This window comes from Oncorhynchus mykiss, chromosome 2, assembly GCF_013265735.2.
Source record: "Oncorhynchus mykiss isolate Arlee chromosome 2, USDA_OmykA_1.1, whole genome shotgun sequence".
In the NCBI taxonomy this organism is placed as follows: Eukaryota; Metazoa; Chordata; class Actinopteri; order Salmoniformes; family Salmonidae; genus Oncorhynchus; species Oncorhynchus mykiss.
In genome coordinates, this window is record NC_048566.1 from 47,978,458 (window position 1) to 47,998,897 (window position 20,440).

The following is a 20,440-nucleotide window of genomic DNA, read 5'->3' on the forward strand; positions in this document are numbered from 1 at the left end:
ATAAGGTAAAAGGTTTATGTTTCTGTCTCCATATGATACGATAGATTAAAAAACAAGAGCTGGCGCACTGCCAGAAAAAAATAGTTTGTGTGGAGGTGCTAACTAACGGCGAATAAACTATCAACATAAAGTCGCACACTCCATGTATAAACTCCCAGCAATTTAATGTGTTTGTACCAACACTTCGGCATCACTGGGCCTTTCTCATGGTAATGTCATGAATACTTGAACCAGGTTATGAAAGCAAGCAGTGCAATTAGTGCAACCAATGACAATAGTGAGGTGTGTGTCAATGATTTAAGTTAATTAAAATGAATGAGTTAAACTGTTAAAAAAAATAGTATATGGCATATTAAATATATTAGGCTATTGTTATCATATAGAAATATCATGGACTATTATACATCATATTAGCATCAATCAACATACATTATTGTTTCACTCAATTTCACATAATAATTTCGTATTTCATTACATGTAATCTTTTGGTTCAACCTTAATGTATAATGAGCATCGTCAACAGGGGGAACATATTAGGTGTACGCTAATAAGCTGTAGAAAGAATATATACATTTATAAGACTTGTTCATAAAATAGATAATTATTCATAAGGGCTTGAGACCAAAGTCAATATTCAGACCACTAGGGGACAATGTTTTTAGACAGGATATCCAGTAAGCCCCCCTTTGTAGTGGTAGGATCTCGATGTCACCTCATCTCCTTGGTAGAGCAACATGCTCAATGCCTGTGTATTTAAGGGAGAAGTTGGAATGGTTAAATTCTACTATCTCCTCCCTCAAATACACTGCTCAAACAAATAAAAGGGAACACAAACACAATGTAACTCCAAGTCAATCACACTTCTGTGAAATCAAACTGTCCACTTAGGAAGCAACACTGATTGACAAATTTCACATGCTCTTGTGCAAATGGAATAGACAACAGGTGGAAATTATAGGCAATTAGCAAGACACCTCCAATAAATGGAGTGGTTCTGCAGGTGGTAACCACAGACCACTTCTCAGTTCCTATGCTTCCTGGCTGATGTTTTGGTCGCTTTTGAATGCTGGCGGTGCTTTCACTAGTGGTAGCATGAGACGGAGTCTACAACCCACACAAGTGGCTCAGGTAGTGCAGCTCATCCAGGATGGCACATCAATGCGAGCTGTGGCAAGAAGGTTTGCTGTGTCTGTCAGCGTAGTGTCCAGAGCATGGAGGCGCTACCAGGAGACAGGTCAGTACATCAGGAGACGTGGAGGAGGCCGTAGGAGGGCAACAACCCAGCAGCAGGACCGATACCTCTGCCTTTGTGCAAGAAGGAGCAGGAGGAGCACTGCCAGAGCCCTGCAAAATGACCTCCAGCAGGCCACAAATGTGCATGTGTCTGCTCAAACGGTCAGAAACAGACTCCATGAGGGTGGTATGACGTCCACAAGTGGGGGTTGTGCTTACAGCCCAACACCGTGCAGGACGTTTGGCATTTGCCAGAGAACACCAAGATTGGCAAATTCGCCACTGGCGCCCTGTGCTCTTCACAGATGAAAGCAGGTTCACACTGAGCACGTGACAGACGTAAGAGTCTGGAGACGCCGTGGAGAACGTTCTGCTGCCTGCAACATCCTCCAGCATGACCGGTTTGGCGGTGGGTCAGTCATGGTGTGGGGTGGCATTTCTTTGGGGGGCCGCACAGCTCCATGTGCTCGCCAGAGGTAGCCTGACTGCCATTAGGTACCGAGATGAGATCCTCAGACCCTTTGTGAGGCCATATGCTGGTGCGGTTGGCCCTGGGTTCCTCCTAATGCAAGACAATGCTAGACCTCATGTGGCTAGAGTGTGTCAGCAGTTCCTGCAAGAGGAAGGCATTGATGCTATGGACTGGCCCACCCGTTCCCCAGACCTGAATCCAATTGAGCACATCTGGGACATCATGTCTCGCTCCATCCACCAACAGTCTCCATCTGCCACTGTGAGTCTGTTGCACCACAGACTGTCCAGGAGTTGGCGGATGCTTTAGTCCAGGTCTGGGAGGAGATCCCTCAGGAGACCATCCACCACCTCATCAGGAGCATGCCCAGGCGTTGTAGGGAGGTTATACAGGCACGTGGAGGCCACACACACTACTGAGCCTCATTTTGACTTGTTTTAAGGACATTACATCAAAGTTGGATCAACCTGTAGTGTGGTTTTCCACTTTAATTTTGAGTGTGACTCCAAATCCAGACCTCCATGGGTTGATAAATTTGATTTCCATTGATAATTTTTGTGCGATTTTGTTGTCACCACATTCAACTATGTAAAGAAAAAAGTATTTAATAAGAATATTTAATTCATTCAGATCTAGGATGTGTTATTTTAGTCTTCCCTTTATTTTTTTGAGCAGTGTACAAAATTGTGAAATTGAACGAAACAATAATATATGTTGATGCTAATATGATGTGCAATATTCCATTATGTTTCTATATGATAGCAATAGCATAATATATTTAAAATGCCATATACTAACAGTTTGACTAATTCATTTTTATTAACTTAAATCCTTACGACACACCCCTCACTATTGTCATTGGTTGCACTATTTGTCTACATTACCCTGAGAAAGGCACAGTGATGCCGAAAAGTTGGTAAATACCAATTCAATTGGTGGGAGTTTATACATGGTGTGTGCGACTTTCTTTAATTTGATAGTTTAAAAGTCCATATGATATGGTAAAAAACACAGCAAACAAAGAAACGTCCCTTTTTCAGGACCCTGTCCTTCAAAGATAATTAGTAAAAATACAAATAGCTTCACAGATCTTCATTATAAAGGGTTTAAACACCGTTTCCCATGCTTGCTCTATGAACCATAAACAATTAATGAACATGCACATGTGGAACGGACGTTAAGACACTAACAGCTTACTGTTAAGGTCAGGCAATTAAGGTCACAGTTATGAAAAGTTAGGACACTAAAGAGGCCTTTCTACTGACTCTGAAAAACACCAAAAGAAAGATGCCCAGGGTCCCTGCTCATCTGCGTGAACGTGCCTTAGGCATGCTGCAAGGAGGCATGAGGACTGCAGATGTGACCAGGGCAATACATAGCAATGATCGTACTGTGAGACCTAGAAGACAGCGCTACATGGAGACAGGACGAACAGCTGATCGTCCTCACAGTGGCAGACCAAGTGTAACAACACTTGCAAAGGATCAGTACATCCAAACATCACACCTGCGGGACAGGTACAGGATGGCAACAACAACTGCCCGAGTTACACCAGGAAAGCACAATCCCTCCATCAGTGCTCAGACTGTCCGCAATAGGCTGAGAGAGGCTGGACTGAGGGCTTGTAGGTCTGTTGTATAAAGGCATGTCCTCACCAGACATCACCGGCAACAACATCACCTATGGGCACAAACCCATCGTCGCTGGACCAGACAGGACTGGCAAAAAGTGCTCTTCACTGACGAGTCGCAGTTTTGTCTCACCAAGGGTGAATAGCGTTTATCGTCGAAGGAATGAGCGTTACACCGAGGCCTGTACTCTGGAGCGGGATTGATTTGGAGGTGGAGGGTCAGTCATGGTCTGTGGCGGTGTGTCATAGCATCATCGGACTGAGCTTGTTGTCATTGCAGGCAATCTCAACGTTGTACGTTACAGGGAAGACATCCTCCTCCCTCATGTGGTACCCTTCCTGCAGGTTCATCCTGACATAACCCTCCAGTATGACAACACCACCAGCCATACTGCTCGTTCTGTGCGGGATTTCCTGCAAGACAGGAATGTCAGTGTTCTGTCATGGCCAGCAAAGAGCCCGGATCTCAATCCCATTGAGCACGTCTGGGACCTGTTGGATCGGAGAGTGAGGGCTAGGGCCATTCTCCCCCAGAAATGTCCGGGAACTTGCAGGTGCCTTGGTGGAAGAGTGGGGTAAAATCTGACTGCAGTACTTAAGGCAGCTGGTGGACACACAAGATACTGACTGTTACTTTAGATTTTGACTCCACCCCCTTTGTTCAGGGACACGTTATTCAATTTCTGTTAGTCACATGTCTGTGGAACTTGTTCAGTTTATGTCTCAGTTGTTGAATCTTATGTCACACAAATATTTACACGTTTGCTGAAAATAAACACAGTTGACGGTGAGAGAATGTTTATTTTTTTGATGAGTTTATATCCAATGCAAAAAACATCACATTTAAATGGTATTAATATTAATTCCCATATATTCCCGTGGAAAGTTTCTACCTCTGAATATTCCCCAAAATGTGCAACCCTATATGCCACACCTGTCAGGTGGATGGATTACCTTGGAAAAGGAGAAATGCTCACCAACAGGGATGAAAACCAATTTGTGCACAACATTTGAGAGACATACAGTTTTTGTACATATGGAAAAAATTTGGGATCTTTTATTTCAGCTCATGAAACCAGCACTTACTTTACTTGTGTTTATATTTTTGTTCAGTATAGCTAACTATTAATTTAATTTGCGCTCACACTCAAAACAGAATTCCAACAGCAGAATTATAGTCAGTGTACAAAACATTAGGAAAACATTCCTAATATTGAATTGCAGCCCCTTTTGCCCTCAAAACAGCCTCAATTCGTCGAGGAATGAACTCTACAAGGTGTCGAAAGCGTTCCACAGGGATGCTGGCCCATGTTGACTCCAATTCTTCCCACAGTTGTGTCAAGTTGGCTGGATGTCCTTTGGGTGGTGGACCATTCTTGATACACATGGGAAACAGTTTATCGTTGTAGTTCTTGACACACTCTAACCGGTGCACCTGGCACTTAATACCACACCCAGTTCAAAGGGACTTAAATCTTTTGTCTTGCCCATTCACCCTTTGAATGGCACACATACACAATCCATGTCTCAATTGTCTCAAGGCTTAACAATCCTTCTTTAACCCGTCTCTCCCTATTCATCTACGCTGATTGAAGTGGATTTAACAAGTGAGATCAATGAGGGATCATATCTTTCACCTGGTCAGTCTGTCATGGAAATAGCAGGTGTTCCTTATGTTTTAAATACTCAGGGTATCTGAAAAATACTTAGAGTATTACAAATGTAGCTGCACACAATAACAAAGTCAATATCCGCATGTGAAGTAGATGGTTAGAATAAAATCCCCTAAACAAACTGCACTATCAATTTAGGAGTCTACAATCTCACCATGTTGTACCTGCAGATCGATGTGCCTCGCAGAGTGGAGTCTGACATTCGCAACGGCACCATGTAATGAACCCTGGACTGAAGAGGCAGACACAAAGGAGAAATGTGGTGGGCCCTCTTAAATTACACATTTCTAAAAGGTAGGAATATCACAAAAATATGATCAACGGTTTATCTGACAGAAGAAAAGCTCTTGCATTAGGACATCGCCAGTATTGAAATCTGACATGTATGATAGACGTTTTCGCAATCTCCTCGAGCGTGGTTGATGACAAGCTATATTGAATACATTTTGTTGATCAAAGGGTCGTGAAACGTTCATATAGACATAAAGGGGAACCAATAGTATTGATTCAGGTAGGAAAAATAATAATAAAAATAATATTTTGGAGTTGCGAGGTTTTCATCCAACAGTGACAGTATAATAATATAAATCTATGTAATTGAAGTGATCTGGTAAAATGTAAGTTACTTTCTTCAGAAATTACTTGAGTAAGAATACAGCCAACAGTAGCACATTAATACCCACCTATGGGGAGTGGGAGTGAGTCAGACACGAAACAGGGAAAGGGAATATACTTTCATTGCAGTGTCGTGTCTTTGGCTATGCCAGATTAAGTGATATGACATGCTATTCTATAAAATAATTTCTCCGTAATTAATATTACCTGATTGAGCTAATCAACCCCTCCTGTCTCAGCCTCCAGTATTTATGCTGCAGTAGTTTATGTGTCGGGGGGGCTGGGGTCAGTTTGTTATATCTGGAGTTACTACTCTGAGCTGCACTTAGGTAGGTTAGTGGTAGATGGAAGGCCGTGTTGCCCAACCGAGTCCTTTGTCCCTTGAAGAATATCTCTGCTGGTAAATTGAATACGTTGTAGTAACGTCGTTGTGTGGTAGACGGAATACTCTGTCTGTTCCTTCCTAACCCTCATTTGCAGCGGCTGTTGCTAACTCAACGGCTTGGAGGTATCACTTCTGTAGTGAACAAGAGTTCAAAGTTCATACCATTCGTAACCAAAGCTCACACTGATGTGTGCTTCGTTCTGTAGTTATTATCTGAACCATTCTGACATCGGACCGTTGTCCTAACAGGATGTTATATTGTCATCAAGGGCTTATATAAGAAGGGAGAGGAGGGTGTGTTTGAAAAGTTTTATAGCCCATGTCCCTTCACAGGGGCGGGCCACTGATTGAGCAGAAAACCCAAATCTCACATTTTAGAAGCTAAAATCACATTTCATCCCATCACGAATAATTTCATATTCAAACATTTAAATTGAACAACAATTCCATGTGAATCCGATAACTCTGATGTGTAGACTTTCCACTGTAGAGTTGGTCATCTTATCATTGATGAGAATGTCTCAGATGACAACCGAACTGACAACATATTCATTAAGTACCACCGCATACGTTCAGTTGGTTGGATTACCAGAAAAAAGTTAATTCCCCACCCTCTGATGTTCCCAGAATCTCTATGTTAACCAAGGGATTGCAAATGTAACATCAGTAGGGTAGAGAGAGGAAAAAACCTACCCCCCAGGCCAACGTCATGACAGCAGTAAGCAGGTTAATGCACATTACTGTTAACCAAATAATGGTTTTTGGAACAAAAACATCTGCAGAAACATTGTGTACCCTAATCACCAAAATGATCGACATTAGCAAAATTCCTTCGGTATGAGGGCAATGTCGGTAATTTTCAGTATCATCCCAGCTATAGTTAGTGTTGTCTATCAAATTGTATAGGCTTATTAGCCTACTTTACGCTCCTCTATCTTCAACGGCCTGACTTGCAGAGAAGTTAGTTATTGAAGTTGTTGGGTCCCATTCTACATCCTGATATTACCAGGTTCTGACTACTGGATATTAAGCAAGAAGAGGACCACAACCCAAAGCATGGGTTGTGGTCCTACCTGAACCAAGGACTTCTTACATGGTAATTTGGGTGAACTATGAATGTTTGTTTACATCCCCATTAGTAAGAATTTCTCCTTTGCCAAGATAATCCATCCACCTGACAGGTGTGACAAATCAAGAAGCTGATTAAACAGCATGATCATTACACAACTGCATCTTGTGCTGGGGACAAAAGGTTCACTCTAAAATGTGAACTTTTGTCACAACACAATGCCACAGATGTTTCAAGCGTGCAATTGGCATGCCGACTGAAGGAATGTCCATCAGAGAAGCATGGAATTCAAATGAGGAGATGGACAGATGAGAGAGGGAGAAGAGAGAAAATCTCCATTTAGGAGAAATGAGTAGACCTGTACCACCAACGTGACGACCAAATGCTCTTGGACTAGGAGAGAAAACATGGTCAGATGAAGAAAGAGCAGCTGGACTAACAGTGTTCTCTGGGGTGATCCATGTCTCCATCAGGGTCAAAAAGTTAGGCTGAGAAGAACTCAGCGTTCTTGACCACAGATAGCATTTGGAACTGCCTGCCAGAGACCCGGAAATACAGTGTATTCGGAAAGTATTCAGAACCCTTGACTTTATCCACTTCGTTACATTACAGCCTTATTCTAAAACCGATTTAAACATGTTTTTTTTCATCGTTAATCTGTACACAATAGCCCATAATGACAACAAGAAAAATAGGTTTAGAAATGTTAGAAAATGTATTACAAATACATTTTAAAGACCCTTTACTCAGCTCTTTGTTCAATCACCTTTGGCAGCAATTAAGACTTGAGTCTTCTTAGGTATGATGCTACAAGCTTGGCACACCTGTATTTAGGGGGTTTCTCCCATTCTTTCTCCCAGATCCTCTCAGAGGGCTTCGTCCTAAGCCCTATACTACAAAATCAGGTTTAAGGAGTTGGCGAGGTAACTTCGGTCAACTCTGGGTACAACTTAATCTGGAAACCAGACGTTGAATAGCATTTCAGGCAGATTTTTATCTTGTGCGCATGCTTTAAGTGAGAGAAATCTGAAAGTACTACTAGAGCTTTGAAAAGTTGATGTAATTACACTTTCCTGTGGATATATACTCACATTCCTACCTGCAAAAGTACCAACCGCACGGACAACTGGAAAAGTACATTCAAATATATTTGTATCACCTTTCCTGATTGAAATGCTCATTTCTGCCCAACATTGAATTCAACGCAATGTTTCCAGGCAAGGTTCAACTCAGGATAACTGGTACAATGAAAGTGGCTCACCATTTAGCTAGGTATATTTCTATGGCAACGAATCCTTCAGAACTAACCTAATCTGAATTAGGTCCACAGAACTATACCTAGGAGGAGAGCAGCTTCTATGCAGGGACTTTGAATGTCGTTTGAGGTAGATAGCTAACAAGCTTGTGTGTGCAAAGCGGCATCATAAAACACATTACCTTTTTGTAGTTAATAAACCTAAACGTGAAAATGTGATAAATAGACCAATCATTCTTCACACAATGAGTGCTTATTTTGTCAATCAGAAATTAGGCAAGCTATTATAATTTTACAACCAGAAAATGGCAGAGCTATTTCTGCATATTAAAACTTCAAGTAGCATTGAACAAGTTAATCCTTTCTTCTCTAGCCTTATCTTCTGAATAACGCACAGTAGCCAAGTGTTGCACATTATACAGGTAATATGATGGTACCAAAACGTCATGAAACTTATGATAACATTTTAGAATACCGTAGTACCGTTTCGTATGATACTAACAACTTTTTCAGCCCTATCGATCCAAAGAACCTGCGGGCGCCTGTTAAATTTTTTTATAAAGTCAGCTTTGTATTAAAAAAACAAATCTGTTTAATTTAAGCAACAGCCACTAGTCTCTTGTACGCGCAGGTCCAATACCCACTTCACTTTCAGGCACATATCACGTGGCAGCTGTAATCAGCATCCACTACCAGCCACACTCATCTGCTTCTCTCTGTCTATTCTGGAGAAATGTTTATACATTGTATCATTTCATTGCCTGTTTTAACTATGAGCACAGACCAGTCTGAGTAAACTTTGCAAGTTCACTGTCATGCAGTCAACACCACTTTGTGACAGGCATGCTTGCAGCTTTATAGCAAGGGAAACGACTTGTATCTAGCCAAAACAGTTGTTTTTTAAATGACCCATATTACTGGAGATGCCTGTTTTTCTTTCTTTCTATGTTGATTCCCACGCGTTTCATATAATTTCACAAACCATGTCGCGGGCAGTTTTAAACTAATCCCAGGTCACTAATTATTGGTCTGAAAACTAACAACGTTGTTCAGTCATGTTACCCGCAGTTGAAGAAGTCAGAAGTTTACATACACCTTAGCCAAATACATTTAAACTCAGTTTTTCACAATTCCTGACATTTAGTCCTAGTAAACATTCCCCGTCTTACTTAGGTCAGTTAGGATCATCACTTTATTTTAAGAATGTGAAATGTCAGAATAATAGTAGAGAGAATTGTTAATTTCAGCTTTTATTTTTTTCACCACATTTCCAGTGGGTCAGAAGTTTACATACACTCAATTAGTATTTGGTAGCATTGCCTTTAAATTGTTTAACTTGGGTCAAACGTCATTTTGGGTAGCCTTCCACAAGCTTCCCACAATAAGTTGGGTGAATTTTGGCCCATTCCTCCTGACAGAACTGGTGTAACTGAGTCAGGTTTGTAGGCGTCCTTACTCGCACACACGCTTTTTCAGTTCTGCCGACATATTTTCTATAGGATTGAGGTCAGGGCTTTGTGATGGCCACTCCAATACCTTGACTTTGTTGTCCTTAGGCCATTTTGCAGCAGCTTTGGAAGACCCATTTGCGACCAAGCTTTAACTTCCTGACTGATGTCTTGAGATGTTGCTTCAATATACCCACATCATTTTCCTTCCTTATGATGTCTTCAATTTTGTGAAGTGCACCAGTCCCTCCTGCAGCAAAGCACCCACACAACATGATGCTGCCAGCCCCGTGCATCACGTTTGGGATGATGTTCTTTGGCTTGCAAGCCTCCCCTTTTTCCTACAAAACATAACGATGGTCATTATGGCCAAACAGTTATATTGTTGTTTAATCAGACCAGGGGACATTTCTCAAAAAAAGCACGATCTTTGTCTCAATGTGTAATTGCAAACCATAGTCTGGTTTTTTTATGGCGGTTTTGGAGCCGTGGCTTCTTCCTTGCTGAGTGGCCTTTCAGGTTATGTTGATATAGGACTCGTTATACAGTGGATACATACAGATACTTTTGTACCCGTTTCCTCCAGCATCTTCACAAGGTCCTTTGCTGTCGTTCTGGGATTGATTTGCACTTTTCGCACCAAAGTACTTCATCTCTAGGAGACAGATCAAGTCTCCTTCCTGAGCGGTATGACGGCTGCGTCGTCCCATTATGTTTATACTTGCGTACTATTATTTGTTCAGATGAACATGGTACCTTCAGGCGTTTGGAAATTGCTCCCAAGTATGAACCAGACTTGTGGAGGTCTACAATTAATAAATCAGGTCTTGGCTGATTTATTTTGATTTTCCCATGATGTCAAGCAAAGAGGCACTGAGTTTGAAGGGAGGCCTAGAAATACATCCACAGGTACACCACCTATTGACTCAAATGATGTCAATTAGCCTATCAAAAGCTTCTAAAGCCATGACATTTTCTGTAATTTTCCAAGCTGTTTAAAGGTATTGTTAACTTGGTGTTTGTAAACGTCTGACCTACTGGAATTGTGATACAGTGAATTATAAGTGAAATAATCTGTCTGTAAACAATTGTTGGAAAAATGACTTGTGTCATGCCCAAAGTAGATGTCCTAACCGACTTGCCAAAACTATAGTTTGTTAACAAGAATTTTGTGGAGTGGTTGAATGACTCCAACACAAGTGTATGTAAACTTCTGACTTCAACTGTAGATAGCTAACAACCTGGTAACTTGACAGTAGGTGTCGGCAAATTTGATTGGCACAGGAAGAAAGAAAAAGGGTCTGCTACTCATGAAATGTGCTTCAAAAAGGTAGGATTCATAGTAGAAGTTAATTAGGGACGATTTCATGTTTTCTAAACAATCGGTAATCGGCATTTCTGGACGCCGATTATATTGCAATCCATGAGGAGACTGCGTGGCAGGCTGACCACCTGTTACGTGAGTGCAGGCAGCAAGGAGCCATGGTAAGTTGCTAGCTAGCATTAAACTTATCATATAAAAAAAAAACTTTAAATAATCACTAGTTAAACTAGCAATATCATCAACCATGTGTAGTTAACTAGCTTCAATCTTTGCAAAGAGCTGCTGGCAAACGCAGGACATTGCTGTTTGAATGAATGCTTACGAGCCTGCTGCTGCCTACCACAGCTCAGTCAGACTGCTCTATCAAATCATAGACTTAATTATAATACAATAAACACACAGTAAGCATACACTCGTAAGCATTCATTCAACCAGCCCTTTCGTACGTTTTGCCAGCAGCTCTTTGCAAGCACAGCTCTGTTTATGACTTCAAGCCCATCAGCCTAATGGCTGGTGTAACCGATGTGAAATGGCTAGTTAGCGGGGTGCCCACGAATAGCGTTTCAAACGTCACTCGCTCTGAGACTTGGAGTAGTTATTCCCCTTGCTCTGCAAGGGCCGCGGCTTTTGTGGAGCGATGGGTAACGCTGCTTCAAGTGTGGCTATTGTCAATGTGTTCCTGGTTTGAGCCCAGGTAGGGGTGAGGAGAGGGAAAGAAGCTATACTGTTACACTGGCAATACTATAGTGCCTATAAGAACACCCAATAGTCAAAGGTATATGAAATACAAATGGTATAGAGAGAAATAGTCATATAAATACTATATTAACTACAACCTAAGTCTCATGTTAAAAGGAGCCACCAACTTTCATATATGTTCTCATGTTCTGAGCAAGGAACTCAAACGTTAGCTTTTTTACATGGCACATATTGCACTTTTACTTCTCCAACACTTTGTTTTTGCATTATTTAAACCAAATTGAATGTTGCTTTATTTATTTGAGGCTAACTTGATTTTTATTGATGTATTATATTAAGTTAAAATAAGTGTTAATTCAGTTGCGGTTTTGTCTAACCATGGGTGATGGTCAGATGTGTGTTTATCTTTGAAGGAATGAGAGTTACACCGAGGCATGTACTCTGGAGCGGGATCGATTGAGGTGCACGGTCAGTCATGGTCTGTGGCGGTGTGTCACAGCATCATCTGACTGAGCTTGTTGTCATTGCAGGCAATCTCAACGCTGTACGTTACAGGGAAGACATCATCCTCCCTCATGTGGCACCCTTCCTGCAGGCTAATCCTGACATAACCCTCCAGCATGACAATGCCACCAGCCATACTGCTTGTCCTGTGCGTGATTTCCTGCAAGACAGGAATGTCAGTGTTCTGCCATGGCCAGCAAAGAGCCCGGATCTCAAGCCCATTGAGTATGCCTGAGACCTCTTGGATCAGAGGGTGAGGGCTAGGGCTATTTCCCACAGAAATGTCCGGGAACTTGCAGGTGCCTTGGTGGAAGAGTGGGGTAACATCTCACTGCAAGAACTGGCAAATCTGGTGAGGTCCATGAGGAGATGCATGCAGTACTTAATTAACTTCTTAGGGCTGCAATCCCGTTAACGGGATTGATATGACAACAGCCAGTGAAAGTGCAGAGCACCAAATTCAAACAGAAATCTCATTATTAAAATTCCTCAAACATACATGTATCTTATACCATTTAAAGGTAATCTTGTTGTTAATCCCACCAATGTGTCCGATTTCAAATAGGTTTTACAGCGAAAGCACCACAGCGAAAGCACCAAACAATTATGTTAAGTCACCACCAAGTCACAGAAAAATTCTGCCATTTTTCCAGCCAAAGAGAGGAGTCACAAAAAGCACAAAAAGAGATAATGAATCACTAACCTTTGATGATCTTCATCAGTTGACACTCATAGGACTTCATGTTACACAATACATACATGTTTTGTTCGATAAAGTGCATATTTATATTTTAAAATCTCAGTATACATTGGCGTGTTACGTTCACTAGTTCCAAAACCATCCGGTGATATTGCAGAGAGCCACATCATTTTACAGAAATACTCATTATAAATGTCGAGGACATTACAATTGTTAGACAACAGCAACAGCTGTGTCAAATTTCAAAAAAGCTTTACGGAAAAAGCAAACCATGCAATAATCTGAGTACAGCTTTCAGACAACAAAGCAGCCAAAAAGATATCTGCCATATTGGGAAGTCAACATTAGTCAAAAAATAGCATTATAAATATTCACTTACCTTTGATGATCTTCGTCAGAATGCACTCCCAGGAATCCCAGTTCCACATTAAATGTTTGTTTTAGTTGGATAATGTCCATCATTTATGTCCAAAGAGCTACTTTTGTTAGCACGTTTGGTAAACAAATCCAAAGTCATGAAGCACGTTCCCTAGTTTTGCCTGCCATATGAGTTCTTTATACTCACAGACATCATTCAAACAGTTTTAGAAACTTCAGAGTGTTTTCTATCCAATAATAATAATAATAATATGCATATATTAGCAACTGGGACTGAGGAGCAGGCCGTTTACTTTGGGCACCTTTCATCCAAGCTACTCAATACTGCCCCTGCAGCCATAAGAAGTTAATGCAGCTGGTGGCCATACCAGATACAGACTGTTACTTTTCATTTTGACCCCCGCTTTGTTCAGGGACACATTATTCCATTTCCGTTATTCACATGTCTGTGGAACTTCTTCAGGTTGTGTGTCAGTTGTTGAATATTTTTATGTTCATACAAATATTTACACATTAAGTTATCTGAAAATAAACGCAGTTGACAGTTGCTGAGTTTATAACATTCTATTGGTTGCAAGAATTATGCATAATAATTTTAAATTAAAAACTAAGTTTTGAATCCAGCGCTGTTTTGGGTATCACTTCATAAACCATGTGCCATGGAATCGGTACATCGAAAATCTCCTCCCAACTATTTTTTAGCCTGTATGGCGCAGCTGTCAATTTTGGGGTCCTTAAATTAAACTAGTATACAATACCGCTCAAAAGTGTGGGTGGGGTCACTTAGAAATGTCCTTGTTCTTGAAAGAAAAGCAAAAGAAATTCCATTAAAATAACATAAATACAGTGTAGACATTGTTAATGTTGTAAATGACTATTGTAAGCTAAAAACGGCAAACATTTTTGAGAATATCTACATAGGCGTACAGAGGCCCATAATCAGCAACCATCACTTCTGGCTTTCAATGGCACGTTGTGTTAGACGATCCAAGTTTATAATTTTAAGGCTAAATGATCATTAGAAAACCCTTTTGCAATTATGCTAGCACAGCTGAAAACTGTTCTGCTGATTAAAGAGGCAATAAAACTGGCCTTCTTTAGCCTAGTTGAATATATGCATTTCTGGGTTCGATTATAGGCTCAAAATGCAAAATGGCCAAAAACAAAGACTTTCTTCTGAAACGCGTCAAGTCTATTCTTGTTCTGAGAAATGAAGGCTATTCTATGTGAGAAATTGCCAAGAAACTGAAGATCTCGTACAACGCTGTGTACTATTCCCTTCACAGAACAGCGCAAACTGGCACTAACCAGAATAGAAAGAGGAGTGTGAGGCCCTGGAGCACAACTGAACAAGAGGACAAGTACATTAGTGTATAGTTTGAGAAACAAATGCCTCACAAGTCCTCAAATGGCAGCTTCATTAAATAGCACCCGCAAAACACCAGGCTCAACCAGAGGTCGACTGATTTTGATTTTAACGCCGATACCGATACCGATTATTGGAGGACCAAAAAAGCCAATACCAATTAATCGGGCGATTCTTTATTTTTTGTTGTTGTAATAATGACAATTACAACAATACTGAATGAACACTTATTTTAACTTAATATAATACATTAATAAAATCAATTTAGCCTCAAATAAATAATGAAACATGTTCAATTTGGTTTAAATAAGGCAAAAACAAAGTGTTGGAGAAGAAAGTAAAAGTGCAGTATGTGCTATGTAAGAAAGCTAACGTTTCAGTTCCTTGCTCAGAACATGAGAACATATGAAAGCTGGTGGTTCCTTTTAACATGAGTCCAATATTCCCAGGTAAGAAGTTTTAGGTTGTAGTTATTATAGGAATTATAGGACTATTTCTCTCTATACCATTTGTATTTCATTAACCTTGACTATTGGATGTTCTTATAGGCACTTTAGTATTGCCAGAGTAACAGTATAGCTTCCGTCCCTCTCCTCGCTCCTCCCTGGGCTCAAACCAGCAACACAACAGCCACCATCGAAGCAGAGTTACCCATGCAGAGCAAGGGGAACAACTACTAGAAGACTCAGAGCGGGTGACATTTGAAACACTATTAGCGTGAGCTAACAAGCTAGCCATTTCACTTCGGATACACCAGCCTCATCTCGGGAGTTGATAGGATTGAAGTCATAAACAGCGCAATGCTTGACACACAACGAAGAGCTGCTGGCAAAACGCACTAAAGTGCTGTTTGAATGAATGTTTACGCGCCTGCTTCTGCCTACCACCGCTCAGTCAGATACTTGTATGCTTGTATGCCAAGTCAGATTATATGCAACGCAGGACACGCTAGATAATATCTAGTAATATCATCAACCATGTGTAGTTAACTAGTGATTATGATTGATTGTTTTTTATAAGGTAAGTTTCATGCAAGCTAGCAACTTATCTTGGCTTACTGCATTCGCGTAACAGGCAGTCTCCTTGTGGAGTGCAACGAGAGAGAGGCAGGTCGTTATTGCGTTGGACTAGTTAACTGTAAGGTTGCAAGATTGGATCCCCCGAGCTGACATGGTGAAAATCTGTTGTTCTGCCCCTGAACAAGGCAGTTAACCCACCATTCCTAGGCCGTCATTGAAAATAAGAATGTGTTCTTAAATGACTTGCCTAGTTAAATAAAAGGTATTAAAAAATAATAATAATTTAAAAAATTAAAAAATAAATAAATAAATAAAATAAAAATAAAAAAATCGGCACATCGGCGCCCAAAAATACTGATTTCCGATTTTATGAAAACTTGAAATCGGCCCTAATTAAATCGGCCATTCCGATTAATCGGTCGACCTCTAGTCTCAACATCAACAGTGAAGAGGCGACTCGGATGCTGGCCTTCTGGGCAGAGTTCCTCTGTCCAGTGTGTGTTCTTTTGCCCATCTTCATCTTTTATTTTTATTGGCCAGTCTGAGATATGGCTTTTTCTTTGCAACTCTGCCTAGAAGGCCAGCATCCCGGAGTCACCTCTACACTGTTGATGTTGAGACTGGTGTTTTGCGGGTACAATTTAATGAAGCTGCAAGTTGAGGACTTGTGAGCCATCTGTTTCTCATTATTCACTTTGAACTGGACTGTGTGTTTACAGGCAGGAGCAACAGCTCGACGTTAGATCATTAGAACACATTCGCCAAAAAATACACCTGAATTGATTTCTGCAAAAATGTAAATACCACTAAGACATATGCTCAAAATGGACTACAGCCATTCAAGTTCAGAATCACTAGCTAGCAAAGTGATTCACATTTCTTGCTAGCTAAACAAACGTCCCCTGTAGCTCTAGCTGTAGCCACCAAAAACAATGACTCCTCCAATGACATGACATCCTCCCAGCAACTAGCTAGCCAACGCTAGCTTGCTAAAAAAAAAAATAGCTACATAAAAAGGATACGCTAGCCCAAAGTTGTCAAACTCAAATCAGTGCACAGGGGCCACATTGAAAAAAATTACAAATTTGCAGGCCAAACATAGATGCATGCTTTTTTTGTATATAGGCATAGGCTGCGCCACAAACTGCCATTGTATTATTTGAAAAAGATGACCCTTTATAATATCCACTTATGTACATAGGATGCTCTATATAATATGTTAAAACAAAAGAGATACAGTGCAGTTAGAGAGTATTCAGACCCCTTGACTATTACAAATAAACAGAAATATCATACTTACATAAGTATTCAGACCCTTTGCAATGAGACATCGAAACTGAGATCAGGTGCATCCTGTTTCCATTCATCATCCTTGAAATGTTTCTACAACTTGGTTGGAGTCTACCCGTGGTAAGTTAAATTGATTCGACATGATTTGGAAAGGCACACACCTGTCTATATAAGGTCCCACAGTTGACAGTGTATGTCAGAGCAACAAAAAAACAAGCCATATGGTCAAAGCAATTGTCCGTAGAGCTCCGAGGCAGGATTGTGTCAAGGCACAGATCTGGGAAAGGGTACAAAAAAAATGTCTGCAGCATTGAAGGTCAACAAAAACACAGTGGCCACCATCATTCTTAAATGGAAGAAGTCTGGAACCACCAAGACTCTTCATAGAATTGGCCGCCCAGCCAAACTGAGCAATCGGGGGAGAAGCGCCTGGTCAGGAAGGTGACTAAGAACCCGATCACTCTGACAGAGCTCCAAAGTTCCTCTGTGGAGATGGGAGAATCTTCCAGAAGGACAACCATCTCTGCAGCACTCCACCAATCAGGCCTATATGATAGAGTGGCCAGTAAAAGGCACATAACAGCCCGCTTGGAGTTTGCTTGAGACCAAGATTGAACTCTTTTGGCCTGAGTGCCAAGGGTCACATCTGGAGGAAACCCGGCACCATCCCTACGGTGAAGCACAAGAGTGGCCGCATCATGCTGTAGGGATGTTTTTCAGCGGCAGAAACTGGGATCGAAGGAAAGATGAACGGAGAGATCCTTGATGAAAACCTGCTCCAGAGCGCTCACGACCTCACACTGAGGCAAAGGTTCACCTTCCAACAGGACAACGGCCCAAAACACACAGCCAAGACAATGCGGGAGTGGATTCGGGACAAGTCTTTGAATGTCCTTGAGTGGCCCAGCAAAGACCCCGGACTTGAACCCGATTGAACATCTCTGGAGAGACCTGAAAATAGCTGTGCAGCAATGCTCCCCATCCAACCTGGAAGAGATTGAGAGGATCTGCAGAGAACCTCCTCAAATACAGGTGTGCCAAGCTTGTAGCATCATACCAAAGAAGACTCCAGGCTGTAATCGCTGCCAATGGAGCTTCAACAAATCATAGAGTAAAAGGTCTGAATACTTATACTTATGTAAATGTTATTTCAGTTAGTTGTTTCTAAAAACCTGTTTCTGCTTTGTCATTATGTGTAGATTAAGGGGGGAAAACAATGTAATTCCATTTTAGAATAAGGCTGTAACATAATAAAATGTGGAAAAACTCATGAGTTCTGAATACTTTCCCAATGCACTGTATACTTGCTTGTGACTTGTAGTGCAGCACATCATGGGCGATATGGTAGCTGGCCAAAATGAATTGACAACACAAATCATTGCACGGGCCAAATAGAAAAGTACAGCATCATGCCTTGAGCACAGACAGAACAATGAGACAGACATTTCACCAGATGTATAAATGTGAAGCATTCGCTTAGCGTTTCCACTCACTACCAAATACTGTAGCGAGAAGAAGTCCACTGGCAGGCACCATGAGAAGATGGAATGAGATGGATTTTGGCTAACATTTTCTCAAAGATGAAACTTTTGATCTCAATACAGTTCTGTTCCCAAAACTAGAATATGTTATGAACAGAGTGGACTAAGTTTTGTAGACTTTACCTTTTGCAAAAGTGTATATAATCTGTTGTTTATGCTGCAGAAGCAAATTGAGTCATTGCACATGAGCTAGAACGGGCCAATAGGATCTCACTAGCACGTGCTTGGCTCTGCCCACCTCCTTGCTTCTCCCGCCCACTTTGACTAATTTGTTCCAATTGGAAACGAGAGGCTGTGGTCTATCTTGGTTTAGTGATACAAATCTTTGCCTTGAGTAACACGTGCGCTAGCCTATTAGCCACGTTATGACAGACTTGTGATCATTGCACTTGCTAGTTTGATTGTATTGACATTCCCACACTTTTTTTTCTTCAGAATATTGAGTCATTGAAACAGTGCATCCCGAATGGATGGTGCTGCAAACAATGTACCAGGCCATCTCTGATACAACCTGAGAGCAATATTTTTTGGACTGCCAAGAAATGTATTGGTGAAATATATGAATCATGCATTGAACAGCATCCATCTATTCTGCCAACAACTCCTTACTGTACATTTGTATTTAAAATGTAACCTTTCTTTACCTAGGTAAGTTAGTTAAGAACTCATTCTTATTTTCAATGATGGCTTAAGAACAGTGCCTTGTTCAGGGACAGAACGACAGATTTGTACCTTGTCAGCTCGGGGATTCCGGTCCAGCAACACTTCGGTTACTGGCCCAACGCTCTAATCACTAGGCTACCTGCCGCACATGGATTTTTTGTCAAATATTATTTATTTTTTAAAACCTCTTATAAAGTTGGTTTTGTAGCATAAACTGGGAATTTGATACTATTGGCTGACATGAGTGTCTTAATATACTCAAAGCAGTTAACGCTGTCAGTTCCACTTTAACTCGTGGAGTTGAGGTTAATCAGCAAAGCAACACAGTTTGACAAGTAAGCAACTAACTAGCTAAATAAATATAGTTAGTTGGGAAGATAGCTTTCTTGATCTACAGAAAACTAAACTAACGTTACTTGCCTCTGTCTATGGTCTTTTTACAACAATAACTGGCGATTTAGCTAGCTACGGTATTAGATACCTTTACAGTTACGGCAGCTAACTAACTAGCCTACATCTAAAGATAACGTTTGCTACGTGAGCAGACTGATTTTTCTGAAGGCGACTTGAAGAACAGTGCCATTAAATATAATAACTGCAACTTACATTAATCTTCTTGCCATGGTTGTAGCCCTGTGTTTTGATAAATAATCTGGCTGTGTGTGTTATATTTTCAAGGACTTCCTAAAAGCTTCTCCACAGCGACAATAAAGAAGTACTTCCAGGTCACGTAATATCGAAAATGTTCAAAGTAAAAGTCCCCAATTTAAAAGTAGAAAAGTTGAATTAATCTGTATTTATTCATGATCTATACAATACCTGTCAAAAGTTTCTTTATTTTACTATTTTCTACATTGAAGATTAATAGTGAAGAAGTCAACACTATGAAATAATACATATGGAATCATGTAGTAACCAAAAAAATCCTAAACAAATCCAAATATATGTTATATTTGAGATTCTTCAAAGTAGCCACTCTTACATTGATGATAGCTTTGCACAAGCATGGCAGTCTATCAACCGGCTACATGAGGTGGTAACCTGGAATGCATTTCAGTTAACAGGTGTGCCATGTTAAAAGTTAATGTGTGGAATTCCTTTCCTTCTTAATATGCTTGAGCCAATCAGTTGTGTTGTGACAAGGTAGGGGTGGTATAAATAAGATAGCACTATTTG

At 40.8% G+C, this 20,440-nt stretch overlaps 1 protein-coding gene across 1 annotated transcript in view; it reads right to left on the reverse strand.

Moving 5' to 3' along the window:
- The window catches only part of mrpl23 (mitochondrial ribosomal protein L23), a 133,646-nt gene extending 113,646 nt beyond the window's left edge, over positions 1 to 20,000 (reverse strand). Inside the window, exon 1 of the mRNA XM_021564139.2 lies at positions 19,871 to 20,000. Within this exon, the coding sequence (XP_021419814.1) occupies positions 19,871 to 19,887 (17 nt within the window). The 5' untranslated portion in view covers positions 19,888 to 20,000. The remainder of the gene's footprint in view (positions 1 to 19,870) is intronic.
- Between the last annotated feature and the right edge of the window lie 440 nt (positions 20,001 to 20,440).